At 47.7% G+C, this 13,326-nt stretch overlaps 2 protein-coding genes across 4 annotated transcripts in view; both read right to left on the reverse strand.

Moving 5' to 3' along the window:
* Window positions 1-6,029, reverse strand: part of GAD2 (glutamate decarboxylase 2) — a 43,462-nt gene extending 37,433 nt beyond the window's left edge. The window contains exons 1-4 of one of the 2 annotated variants that reach the window (XM_059477133.1): window positions 5,881-6,029; window positions 5,576-5,635; window positions 5,299-5,451; window positions 4,056-4,289 (exon numbers count right to left, since the gene is read on the reverse strand). In XM_059477133.1, the coding sequence (XP_059333116.1) occupies window positions 4,056-4,289; window positions 5,299-5,451; window positions 5,576-5,635; window positions 5,881-5,956 (523 nt within the window). In that variant the 5' untranslated portion in view covers window positions 5,957-6,029. Of the gene's footprint in view, window positions 1-4,055; window positions 4,290-4,654; window positions 4,727-5,298; window positions 5,452-5,575; window positions 5,636-5,880 lie in introns of those variants that run through there. The other variant, XM_059477142.1, reaches the window with a different exon arrangement.
* A 2,821-nt stretch (window positions 6,030-8,850) lies between these two features.
* MYO3A (myosin IIIA) overlaps window positions 8,851-13,326 on the reverse strand; it is a 105,457-nt gene continuing 100,981 nt past the window's right edge. For both annotated transcript variants that reach the window (XM_059479651.1, XM_059479659.1), the window contains exons 33-35: window positions 12,329-12,369; window positions 10,465-10,605; window positions 8,851-8,965 (exon numbers count right to left, since the gene is read on the reverse strand). In XM_059479651.1, the coding sequence (XP_059335634.1) occupies window positions 8,851-8,965; window positions 10,465-10,605; window positions 12,329-12,369 (297 nt within the window). The remainder of the gene's footprint in view (window positions 8,966-10,464; window positions 10,606-12,328; window positions 12,370-13,326) is intronic.

The following is a 13,326-nucleotide window of genomic DNA, read 5'->3' on the forward strand; positions in this document are numbered from 1 at the left end:
TTGATAAGTGGCATAATTACTGGTACAAATTATGGATAGTCCACAATTACTTAAATGCCATCCAACTCAAAGGACAGAAGCCTCTGCTTGGGAAACACCTGTCCTGACCCTTAGACGATGTACTGTTATTGCCATCAGAGAAAACAAAAGATAGAGCAAGATGATTGAGGAAATGCAGACCCAACACTGAGAGAAAACTTATCTTCAGTCTCCTGTGACCTCTTATCAGGCGTGGACACATGGCTGGCAGAGCAGCACGGGGAATTGCTCCCCAGCTCCCACCCTGCAGCACACAAAGGGAGAGCAATCAAGCTGAGCAGGCAGATCAGAGCTGGGGATTTGGGGCAGGGGACACACATGCAAATTCAACTTGCCTGTGCTCTTAACCCGAGACCAGCCCTGTGCCATTGCCATCCAGCCTGATCGCGTTTTGCACAGAGCTCCCCCTCTCACTGACAGAACTGCCACCTCTCCCTGGTCTGTGCTGCCAAAACCAGGCAGCCAAAGCCCCTGAGCACGGAGGAATGATGCTCAGATCCAGCAGAATGAACTGGATCATGCTCTTGAGTGGGGTTCATGGACCTAAGACACACACACACCCCATCACCACCACCACAGCCTCAGCCATCCTGCTCCAGGGTCTGCATCTCCCCTGACAGAGGGATTTTGAAGATTTCCGTATTTATAGCTTAGGTTTCCATATCACAGCTGGATGACAAATTTCACCTGAAAGTAACAGAAAATTAGGAGCTAAAAGCCTTTAGTGGATCGGGACTACAGGAAGACTTAAAGAAGGTTACAAAATTTCCTGTTTTGGAAATAAATTCACACCGAAAAGCTGGGGAATGGCAGAATTTGTATCTGCAGCTGCAGTGTCTCAGCGGTTCTGTGTCAGCCCCACACCCAGCTCAAGGCGACAGCCCTGTTGTCACTGCTTGTTTCCTCAAGCAAACCTCCCAGCACACCACCTGCCTTGGGAGCGCCCTGGGAACGGGCCCGCAGCACGCAGGGCTCGGGCAGCCGTGCCCTGGAGCCAGCGAGGCGGAGGGAGCAGCGCTGCAGGCGAGATGCCCGGACAGAGAGAGCAGAGCTGCTGCTGCTGCTGCTGCTGCTGCTGGGAGAGCCCCAGCAGCCACACCTGTGACACAGCCCGCTCCTCTCCGTGCCCTTCCCTTCTCAGCGCGGCCGTGACACGGAATGGCAGCGATGCACTGCCCCAGCCTGAGCCCTGCCCCAGCTGCAGGGCTCTGCCTGTCCCGGTCACACCTCCCTACGACAGCGAGCTCTCCTCCCTTGCCTAGATAGCCACGGAAAAACCGAGGCTTTGCCGAGATTACAGGCTGAACTGGCCAGGTAAGAAGAGTTTGTGAGAGCTGCTCAAAAATCTCTCCCCGTGTCCCTCTGCCTGAAACACACATCCTTTGCTGAAGTGGTTCCTGAACAAAGAGGTACCAGAAAAGAGATTGTGACAGGGTGAAGAATTGCTTGAGAGGTGAAAACAGGAGATTATTACTTAATGGTTTGTTTAGCAATAGACAATGTATTCACAGATATCCCAGAGTAAACCGGGAGATGACGGCCAAGAACCAGGGCCAAGGCACAGGAACACCCGGGGCCGGGCTTTCCTCACCAAGGGCGTCGCCTCTGCCCCACACACCCTCCCAAACACCCTCCCACCCGCACCGGCCTGAGGCACGGCATGCCCGGGGGAACACCCGGCCTCCACGGCCCCCACAGGGCAGCCAGGAGAAGGGCTGGGCACGGATAGAGGCACGGATAAAGGCACGGATAAAGGCACGGATAGAGGCATGGATAGAGGCCTGGATAGAGGCATGGATAGAAGCACGGATAGAGGCATGGATAGAGGCACGGATGAAGGCACGGACAGAAGCACGGATGAAGGCATGGATAGAGGCACTGAGTCCGGCCGTGCCTGCAGCCTCACTGCGTGCACGGCCAGGGAGCAAGGCTGGGCCAGAACCGGCTCCTCGCATTCCTCCTGCAGTTTCCAAGCCATTTTTAAACGTTCGTATTTCAATTCACTTGCTCATTTTCAACTCTCCAGAACACAGTAACTGAACTTCACACCCATCTTTCCCTGCATTCACCGTCACTGCCTTTTACACCCTCTCAGCAAGAATTCTGTCTCTGCTGGGAAGGGGGCAGAGAGCGTGGCTTCTCCAGCGTGGCTTCCCCGGGCACCCCAGTGAGCCGTGGCACGCAGGCAACACCTCCGAGCAACCCACACCTGCCCCTCGGCCGAAAATCAGCCATCTGCCTCGCCGGATCCCCAGACCTGGGTGTCCAGCTGTGAGGCTAATGCAATACAATTTATTTTTCAATCAGCCTCCGAGGCCCTGCAGCCAAACGCTGCCCAGGAGGGGCCGTGCCCGAGGTGCTTCTGCGGCAGGAGTGGAGGCAGACGCTGCCGCCAGAACCTCACCGTGCTGTCCTTCTCTGAGGGTAACTCCAGTGTTTCACTCCGAAGCACACGCCCGAGGGCTCCAGGTGTAAACCCCACGCATTTCGTGAACCCCCTCCCAGGCTGGGGCTGTCACCCCACGGTGCTGAGGAGCAGCAGCAGCCAAGCGAGGCGGCTCTGCACCCCCTGGGCTGAACCCCACCACACTTCACAAAACCCCCCAGCAGCCGTTTTCAGACTTCAAAAATATTATTTTCATTAAAACAAATTATAAAATGCCAAGATGGGAAAGCCTCCGATATTTACAGAGAGGAAGAGAAATGGCAACATTGTTTTAAAGGATCTTTTTTTGGATGCACAAAATTAAATAGGTCTGTTACGAGAAAACAGGCTGTAACAAAAAACGATTAATGGCAATCAGCCTAGAAACTCTATTTTTTGATTTCCAAGAATCACAGATTCCACATTCTTCATCATTCTGTGCAAACACGTTTTCTATGCCCCATTCAGACTAATCGACTTTGCTTCTCTGGATATCATTTACCTAACTATTTAATTCAATATTTTACAAACATCCTGACAGCACCCGACCCATTCATCAAAACATGCGGATGGTCATTTCCACCCCTAAACGAGGACGATTACACAGATCCCTCACAATCTTTACCAAGATCAGTCTGTTCCGTTCTCTTCTCAAAACCTGAGATTTTTTTTTGTTTTCCTCTCAACCTCTAGTCACAAATCAGCCTTTTGTCTCTTTCAGTAAACTGCTTCACATTTATTTTAAAGCAATTTCTCAGTAATTCAAATTCCCACTAAGAGCTCTCCGGACCCCTATTATTTCCCGATGGCAGCCGTAATTGCGGCTCCGCTCTCCGCCCGCTCGCCGCGGTTTAAGGTGGCCCCGGAGCGGAGTCGGGCGAGCCCCACGCCTGGGCGAGCCCCACGCCGCCTTCCCTGCACCAAGCCCACAGGCGGGCACGACTAACGGGGATCCCAGGCAGGGAGGAGTCACCCATCGCTGCTTTCCCCGGTGAAAAACAACAAATGGCTGTTGAAACAAATCGGATTGGTTTTATTGCTTGAGCCTAAAGTTGAAACTAAATCCTCGATATTTCTGGGTAAGGTTCTGCTAAATTATCTTTTTATTTTATGTCTTGCAGGCGAAGTGACAGACACGGCAGTGGCCGCTCGGAGCTGGAATTTACAGGCCGTTTGCTGTGATTTCGGCTGCTAAATGGGCTGGTCCCTGCTGCCCCCGCGCATGGGCTCCCCTCGGCCCGAGCTCCGCGCCCCGCTCTGCGGGGGACATCACACGGGAAATGATGAAAAGGAACGGCAGAAAGTGGAGAAGATTTGCAAAGTGTGCTAGGTGCCACACTCGGCAACTCCGACGCACAGACGCATTAATTTTAAATCGGAAAGGGTGTGCGAGGCTGCACTGACAGCTACAGAGATGGAGCTGCTGGAGTGCTTTATCATTTTGGAAAACGATTTCTGTCTCTGCTAGAAATTGCTTGGAGCTGACAAAATACAGTCGCTGTTCAATCTTTAACGTTTCAAGCTAAATTGAAATGACACCTTTAATCAATGGATGAGATTATAGAGGGTAGAAAATGAGCATTGCTATTACCTGTTTTAATTGCATACTTCAGAGTTGTTCTGCAGTTCAATAAAATTTCTTCCAAGGTCTGTGGCTGGTCTGCCAGTTCCCAGTTATATTCCTGGAGCAGCTCGTTTGGGTAATGGAAATCAATAACTTTTGTTGATCTATCAAAACTTTTCACCACATACTGAAGTAAAATGTCCACAACATCTTGTAGGAAAGACATAGTAGTTATTTCTCCATTGCATGTCGGCAGAAGATCTGGGAATGGAGAAATTTAAAAGTTAACTTCATTTTATGACCACATGCATAGATTCTGAACAAAGCCTTCTCCCATTTATGTTTACAAAATCTTTACACTCTAGTCAATAAGAATAGGTTTTGTTTTCATTTAATAACCAAATTGGCAAGGTTGTATTTCGAGGAATGTCCTGAGAGACAAGAAGATTTAATATCCTATCTAAATTGGCCAATTCTGTCCACAGTGTATTTCAGACTAATTTTTAAGACAGTGAGAACAAGGAAACAAGACAAAAGGGAAAACGAATCTCACAGGTAATAAAGATTGAGCAACAAATGCTACAAGCAGCACCCTTAAAACTGTCATTTGCCTTGCAATAAAATACCTTCTTGGTGAGTCTCCTCTGCAAGTGACTTGTTGATAATTTAATGCCTCTTTCTGAGACAACGCTGCACGGGGTCTTGGTGTACACAGAGCTTTTAAGAGCGATGGCTCAGTCAAACCAGACTATAGTGGAAGCCCCTAATTTGGGGTCCAGGGCTGCCAAGCAAACGGGAGAGTTCTTGGCTATTGCATGTCGGCGAGGAGCTGGGATCTATTCACTGGAGGAGACAACACCTCCAAGGTCAGAAAAGATGAAGTGCAAAAATATCTCGAATTAAAGCAAATGAGTTGGAGAGCACTCTATCTCCCTCCTCCCCTTCAACCTTAATTACATCGCAGGGTCTTCAATGAGAAGGTCGATGCTTTCAATGCTCCTTTTAGAAAGAAAAAGCCGCGGGCTCCAATACACGGGATTTTTCTGCTTTGGGTTTTTGTTTTCGGGATTTTTTTTTTTGTTTGTTTGCGTGATTTTTCGCAGATTTGAGAAATGCCCGGCGGGGCCAGGGCTGGGGGCGCAGAGCTGCGCCGCGCACCGCCGGACCCCCCACGCCTCCGCGCAACGCGGGCGGGCGCGATTTCCCGACCGAGCCGCTGGTTTGTTCTCGTTAGTTTTAGAGAAGCAGCCTGCCCCGGGAGCGCCGTTACCTGTTGAGTGCAGAAAGGCGTAATTCACGTCCGCTTTCTGACAACCGCAGGGTTTTTTGTCGCAGGTGCAGGTCGGCCTCGGCTCCGCTACCCCCGGGGCTGCTGCCTTGGCTCCGGTCTCCACGGGCTTTTCGGCATCTCCGTAGAGCAGGGCTTGACAGCGACACGGACACACGGCCTCATTACCGGGGCACGGACCCTCGTCCCCCGCCCCCCCGGCCCGGGGCAGGTCCCGCGGCGCTCCCGGGGCGCGCTACCGGGGCCTCCCTGCCCTTACCGCAGAGTTTGTTTCCGATCCCTCCCGTGAACTTCTGGGCAACCTGACACCAAGCTCTGGCTGCAAGAGAAAATCGAGCGGCGGGTCCGTGGGGGGCGAGTGGGCTGAGGGCGTCTCGCCCGACCCCCGGCCCCGCTCCCCAGGAACCGCCTGCCCCGCCGAGCCCCGCGGCGCTGGCCCGGGCTCGAGTCGCCGTCGGTCCCCGCTTCGTCCCGCCGATCGAGCGGGGGGCTCCGGGCACCGGGCAGCGCTGTCACGGCGGCTCCGTCGGGCCGCTCCCGCCCGGCCGCTCGGCGCTCTCCTACCTGTGCCGGGGGTCTCGGCGGCGGCGGAGCCCTCCTCGGCTCCGAAGGGCCAGAAGCCGGAGCCGGGGCTTGCCATGGCGGAGGCGAACCGGCGGGGCGGGCGAGGAGCGGCGATGTGCAGCCCGGGCGCCCGAGCGAGTGTGCGTGAGTGTGAGTGTGCGGGTGTGTAAGAGCGCGCGGCTGCGCCAGGCGGCGGCGGGCGGAGGGGCGGGAGCGCCCCGGGCACGCGTGGGTGGGAGCGTCTCCCGTGGGCGCCCCCGGGGTGCGCTCCGCCGAGCTGCTGCTGCCGCTGCGGCCGCGCCCCGCAGGCGCCGTGCCCGGGACGGCGGAGGTGCCCGCTGAGGCGGCCGGCGGCGACGGCTGTTCTAAGGCGTGTCCGCTCCCTGCTGCATCGGAGGAGCGAGGGGCGGCGGTGGGAGGACGCTGGCACTCGGGACAGACCCGAGCTATGGACGCTGCTTGAGCTGGGGCTGCAGCTGCCTTGGGGGGCGAAGGCGAGACAGGGTGCCTGTGCCGCCTTCACCTCACCGACCGTCCATGCGCCGCAGGCCGGCGGGGCGGGCTGAGCCGCCCGGTGGCGGTGAGCGGAGTGGAATGGTAGCTTTCCAAGTCTTGGCGTACGTGGCCGCAGGGGTCCAGCCTGGTAGCTCGAGGGGAAGGTTGAGACTACGGGGAAGTGTTCTCAGTCCTTTAAGATGAAAAGCTAAGGGAAGTCCCCCCATCACACCTCGCACTTTCGCACCGGGGCACCTCCGCAATTGCCCGTGCCGCCGGCGGTCCCGGGGTGGGAACAGACAGCCCCCGAGCCCCGGCCGCGCCATGGGCCCGGCCACAGCCACGGCGGGAGAGCCCCGTCGGGCCGGGCCGACGCGGAGAAGGCGCTGGAGGGGCCCGAGGGGGCTGGGCTGTCCCTCCTGCTCCCGGACAGGCAGGGGCGTCCTGGCTCCTTCGGACGTGCTGGAGGAGCATTGCGGCTGCCCCCGCGTGTCCCTGGAGCCCCGGGGCGCTCCCGGGGGCTTCCTGCGACATTCCGGCTGGGAACCCTGGTGGCACCGCCATCCTGGCTCCAGCCCCGAGGAGGCAGAGATGGGGCCAGACGGGAAGAGCGGGAGAACAACTGTTCCTGTTCCCTTCACGACGTCTCTGAAGGCAACCAAAGCTCCCTTTTCCACCAAGCCGGGTCTTGGCGGGAGCGTTTCCCGGCCGCGGCTGCCTCTCCTCTGGCACAGGAGGGATTTCGAGCCCTGGCCTTGGAGAGAGGAAGGCGGGACCACAGCAGGTGAGAGTGTGGCTCTGCCGGGACAGCTGGGCTCGCATGGCCCCCGCGCTGCTCGCAGCCAGGCCGGGTGCTCAGCCCGGGGCATCTCTCTGCTTTTTGTAGGAACCCACATGGGTATGAGAATTGCCCACCATGAGACCTCACAGAAATGGCTCAATGCTTTATAACACTGCTGTGGCAGGAAAGCAGAAGAAAACCAATCCAGGCATCTCTTGGTGTGAAATTACAGTCTGTTCCAGTTGCCACATCACACTGGCTTGCACGTAGACCACAATAACTACAGCCTTCCACGGCCAGAGGCTGCTGTGAGCCCTTCCCCGCCTTGCTCACTCACGCCCCAGTCCACAGTGTTTTGTTGGTTCTGGGTGTAATTCAGACACAATCAACCGTATCTCTGCTTTGTACATTTTTATTTACCGTTGTATTAATACATGACAAAGCAACTTTAGAACAGATTTCAAAATTTTAACAATTTATAGCAAATTTTACATTGCAGTACGTTTTAATCCGGTGCGCAGCCTTGTAGCTAGTCACAGATCAGGAAGCCATGGTTATCTGTCTCTGGGGAAAAGGCCAAACCCAGCCCCTGTGGCTGACTGCTGCCGCCAATTGTCACATTTAGGAGAGCTGAGGAACGGAGTAGGATCAGGCCTTTATGCTGGCATCATGAAATTTGCCTTCTCTTGCTTTGCAGCTGGGAACACGCAATTATGAATCCTGAAAGGAAGCGCTGCAATTATCTGTGTGGTTTCTGTGAAATAAGGTCTTTTGAATACGGAATCAGGGGGAAATTTGAACACTGGGGCTATTGCTTTTATTTTCATTTAATTTCTAGTGGAACTGATTAAGAATGATCATTACATTTCAGCAGCAATCAACCAGAGAGTGTATTTCTATTCCTTTCTTGGTACCCCAGAGATTAAGATTCCTAAAAATCTAATGCAAATGAGAACAAAGCAAACATGATTTAGAAGTTCATCACTTAGTCACAAAGCTCAGAGGCAGAGGAGAGGGCTGGATATGCTTCCCATAAATTAACATCTCCAACATAAAGATTATACACACAATATTGACCTTTAAAACTGGCTACTAGCTTTACAGTAAAGTCAATAATGAAATAAATTGCCATAGTATGCTATCCAGTTAATCGTATACATTTTCATTAGAGGGACACTTGCCACAAACAGGTCATCCCAGAATTTAAGCAATGTAAACTAAAATAAGCAGAAATTCCCCCATGGTGCTCTTGTAATTTTTTTTTCCTGTAAAACAATGTGTTAGAAACAATAACTAAGGTTTTCTGAAGTTGAATATGGAAATTAGAAAGCTTAACTAGGGAACTATAAAGTAAATTATTTTTTTGATTGGGTGAGACTGATGGAATGGAAAAAAAGAAATATGCACTGAAGAAAGTAAACAAGGCTTAAGCTGTTTAATAATTTTAGGATGTAGCAATGGTACATGAAAGAAAGCTGATTTTTTTCTTAGGGAAGAATAGGATAGGTGACTGACAGTGTCCCTTTGCAATGGTGTTGGGCTGTAAACCACAGTAATTCATATCCACATGAGCACACACATAAACTTGAAACATTGAAGATTAAAAAAAAAAAAAGCAAACACATGGTATAAAATGATAAAAAACAATTATGCTAATAAAAGCCAAATGGCAGCAGGAGCAGCAGCAGCAGCAGCTAGAACTGCTGGATAAGGCGCCGGCGCTGCGAGGTCTTCCGCAGCAGCCGTCTGTAGTCATAGGGATTATCTTCGGCTTTGCTCTCTTCCAGGGGTCTTTCTGCAACCCTCGACCTGGGGATTAAGCACAGAAGTGTTTTAGAAATTAAAGTCAAAACATTTACCTTGGCAAACACTCCTAATCGACTGCTTAACCTCCACCCTTGTGGGGGAAAAATAAAAGGAGAAAGAAAAAAATTCAGCTGACTTTGCTAGGCCTCTTCCTGTGCTGCACAAAACAGGCACCTCGGAACAAACACATTATATGCTAGAAGCAGATGAACACAGAAGAACAACATGTTCTCCTATGAAGGGGACATAATAAAAGGACATAAAAACGTTGAGAGCATGGGGATGCTTTTCAGTAGCATTTGCCTGATGGTTACTGCACCAGATTTTGAGTTGGCATAAATTTGTTTGCTCTGTATTTAACCTGCCTTTGGAGTTCACTGTAAGCGTCCATCTCATTTCATTTTATTTTCAGATGGCAAGATGCATTTTGGATGCCACCTCTGACAGGCTGGAATAGTGATGTGGCATCAGCTGTTACCATGGAACAAGATTAAACATAAAAGACAGTTATTAAAAAAGTAAATTACTCTAAAATAATTACAAAAATTTGTAGTGTTCTGCACTTATGGTGCCCCCACTACTGGTCCTATACCAATGTCAACGGTGAACTGCTAAATAATAAGTACTCAATGCTTCACTTCTTGAAGTAGATTGAAATGGCTAATTTAGATACTATGTGTAAAAAAGACCAGAAATTAAATACATAAGGTGCACAAAACTTTCTACATTCTGAATGTTTTACAAACATTTCCTTTATTATTGCAGATGTGTTTTCAAATTCAGGGCTCATCCCAGGCTTGTTGTTTCCCTTAAGACTTTGAGCTAGATAGTTTTCCAAGCTTTTCTTACATTTAGGAACATGCAAGAGGATACAATTATATCAAGATACATAGATGTGTGTTAGCACATGCAGTATGTGTGAATGCCTTGGCAAGAGTGAGAATATGAATTTCCTTAGCCTGGCAGTGGTCACCCTCTATTGAAATCTATGTGGGAAGAGGGGAGGTTGAGCAAACCCTCCCTTTGGGGTTTTTCTCCTGGCTGTCCACCTTGGTGAGGTGCATGCAGGCTACAGACACCTGTGCTGCCACAGGGCAGCAGGAGAAGGAGGCAGTCAAGCTGGAGTCCTACCTGCAGAAAACATGCAGAAAGTCTGGCGCACATCCACCCCATTTAAAACCTAACCAGAAATACAGTTTTTAGGTTCTGCATCAGTTTTATTTTTATTTTAGATCAGACATGCAGAATGTCTGTCCATATGGCTCTTGGGAAACCAAAAACTGGAATTTCTCCCTCTTGCATGGGGAATATGTCAGATATTCCCATTTTGAGATGGGAAATTTTAGCTATATGTTTTGCAAGACAGTTTTTCAAAATTTCATGTCTAAAATAATAGATTTATGTGTAATTTGAAAGTGCATTTCTTTTCTTTTTATTAATATTTTGAAAATGTCAACAAGGATAATATTTATTTTTTCCTATTACTGTTTTGTCTGAATTACCGCTCAGTAGCTCGTAAAATGGAAGTCCTGCGCTCAATTGGGTATCTCTTCCTCCTTGTGGTAGTACTGCTGTCCTTGGAGCTGGAGTCAGTAGATGAAATTTCTTGGTAGTAGATATCTAAATCTAGCACTTTGCTCAGACTGTCAATAAATAAGAACACCAAGTTAACAGTTTCACTTTTCAATATTATTTTCATCATACAAACCCAAGGCAGCCCAATATCATTATTCTGTTTATGTGTCAAAGATCTAAGGAAAAATATATATAGGCACAAAAAATCAGTCTCTGAAGTGTGGCTGCTGTACAACATAGATATTGAGAATTTTGAAATGCTAAATACTTTTATATATTCATAAAGGAGACACAACTGAAATTTTTGGGGTTTGCCATTAGACTCAGTGGAGAGGCATTTTTATGGTATAATTAATCTGGTTTATTTTAGATGTCTCTTTGAGCAAGAGATGAATAATTTTCCTAAATATTACTATTTTTTTCTCTGAGTGCAAAAATACAAGGTAAAGCAACTAGTTCAGATATGGGTGTCAATAATGCAGATATCTCTTATTTTGTTAGGTGAATGCTATCCAGGGTATTGTACATACAGAAAAAAATCAATCCCAACATCCATTTTAGAATGGCTAAGGAAAGAAAGAATATCCTAAAAAGAAACAGAATAGGGAAGTTCAGAATTCAATCCTCCCGTTGTTATAAACCAGAAGTAATTAATTGATTTCACTTCCTATGTTCCACTAACACAGAGTCAGCACATGAGAGAAGATGCAGTCAGGGAACTGGTTAACTATATTTAAGATGAGTGAAACCTAACTGAGGCAAATGAGAGAAAACACTAGATTTTGGTGTGTTAGGTTTTTTCCCCCCCCTAGACTGGAGTCAATAGGTGTGAAACTTTTTTAGGATCCAAATGACATGAGAAAAAAAGCTGAAAGAGACCAAACATGGGGGACGTGGATATAAGGTCAATCCTTTAAGCTGCGGCATAACCGAGTGCAATTTAAACTGTGCTTGAATAAAGCTCAATGCTGTGAGCATATTTTTATAAATGTAATGTCATGAAACATCCTCTAAGATACATATTTTAGCCAGGGAATTTGTATTCTGCAACAGTTTGTACTGAGCTGAGGCCAGTGCAGAGAGCCCATTAATCTGGCAGCTCTGAGCAGGCTGCCTCACACACACGGTGCCACAGCACTGCCACTGAGGGGGCAGCAGGAAAGCCTCAGTATAGACACACAAATAAAATAAAACTGTGATGTATGTCAGGAGCTGCAAACCAGGTCTGCTGCACACATAAGGATATAAGATATGGAAGGACAGAATATCAGAATATACCTATTGCTTCCTTCTTTTGTGCAGAGATCCATCAAAATAGGCTACATTGGGAAGAAAACACTTCTGGTTCAAATTTCAAGGGCTACTCTTCTTTAGCTGTTATTCATAGTGATTGTTTTATTTTTTTATTATCTATTTCCAGACACTCATATATTTTTAGGAGAAAATTTTGACAGTCTGTATTTTTGCTGACAAAAAAGAACTGGTTGCCCATTTGCTTTGACTAGAATTTTAAGCACCTTCAATTATTTTCTGTGTCAGAACTATCTTTGATGTGGACCTTATCTTATTATAATGCCTGTGTTACCATGGTAAAGGACCATGTTTTAGGAAAGCTGAATTCTATAATGGATTTTAGTCAACGAAAATTGCATTTTAACTTTGTATACATGTGCCCCTGTGAATCACTAAATTACCATTCTTTTTTTAATGCTTTATTCTCCTGGTTGAAGTACAGTTAAAAACTATTCTAAAGTAGTGGAGTGACAATAGCGGAATAATGAAAAAAATTACCTTTCTTTTCTTGGTTTCCGTTTTTCATCTTGGATTGATTTCTAAGAAAATAAAAAGTAATTAAAAATACTAAAAGGAAAGCTTATGCAAACATACAATTGATCAGTATTAGGTAGGAGAGTGTTGTATATTTTTCAGTAAAAGAAATGATAGAAAATGAGCAAATGTCCCAGAAAACCCTCTTTTAGGAACCTTTGAGACTGCGAATGAGATTACCATTGTTGCTCCCAAATTTGTTGCCATACTCTGAAAAAAAAGCCAAAGTAAGGATGATCAGAACAGAAAAAGGAGATCTAAAACTTTCAAATAGCTATAGCTGTTTTAATGAAGTTGACAACACTATCTCACTGAGGCAAATTTACTGTGATGCCATGAGAATTTCCATGAATAGAAACAATGCAGTGGGAAGATGCATAATCCTGTTCTCATTAATGCCAACGTAGTCTTCACACAGGTTTAGTAGAATAAAATGGACAAAGGCCCCATTTGAAAACAATATAATAGGTGACAAAAGAACCTTTAGGATAAAAGATTTCTAAAAATGTAGAGGAGACAAGATTTATAGGGAGTGTGAATAATTTCTTATCTCTAATAGAGCTCTATCCCTACAGCCAAAACAATACTATGTTGCAGCACCTAACACATCATACATACTTCAAAGGCAGTATTTTTTAGTGCAGAGTGTGGTCTTAATTGTGTTTCTTGCAAATGAGTGAAAGCATATTAGAACTGGGGACTGTAAAGTCACTGAGAACCAGAAATCCTGATGGACTTCAATATGCAGGCAAATGAACATGGCATATAATTCCAAAATGATAGGCTGATTTAAAGAAATATACCCTAAAATATAATTCTAATGCCTTATATAAATAATGGGCTATTGTCAGCCTTCATTTATACCTGTATACCTCTGCAGGTCATCTGATATGCAAGGAGATGTGTGAGAATATAAGGTGTCTAATTTATGTCTATAGCATGATGTGAGAGAAATATCTGAT

Source organism: Ammospiza nelsoni, chromosome 1, assembly GCF_027579445.1.
Source record: "Ammospiza nelsoni isolate bAmmNel1 chromosome 1, bAmmNel1.pri, whole genome shotgun sequence".
Taxonomy (NCBI): Eukaryota; Metazoa; Chordata; class Aves; order Passeriformes; family Passerellidae; genus Ammospiza; species Ammospiza nelsoni.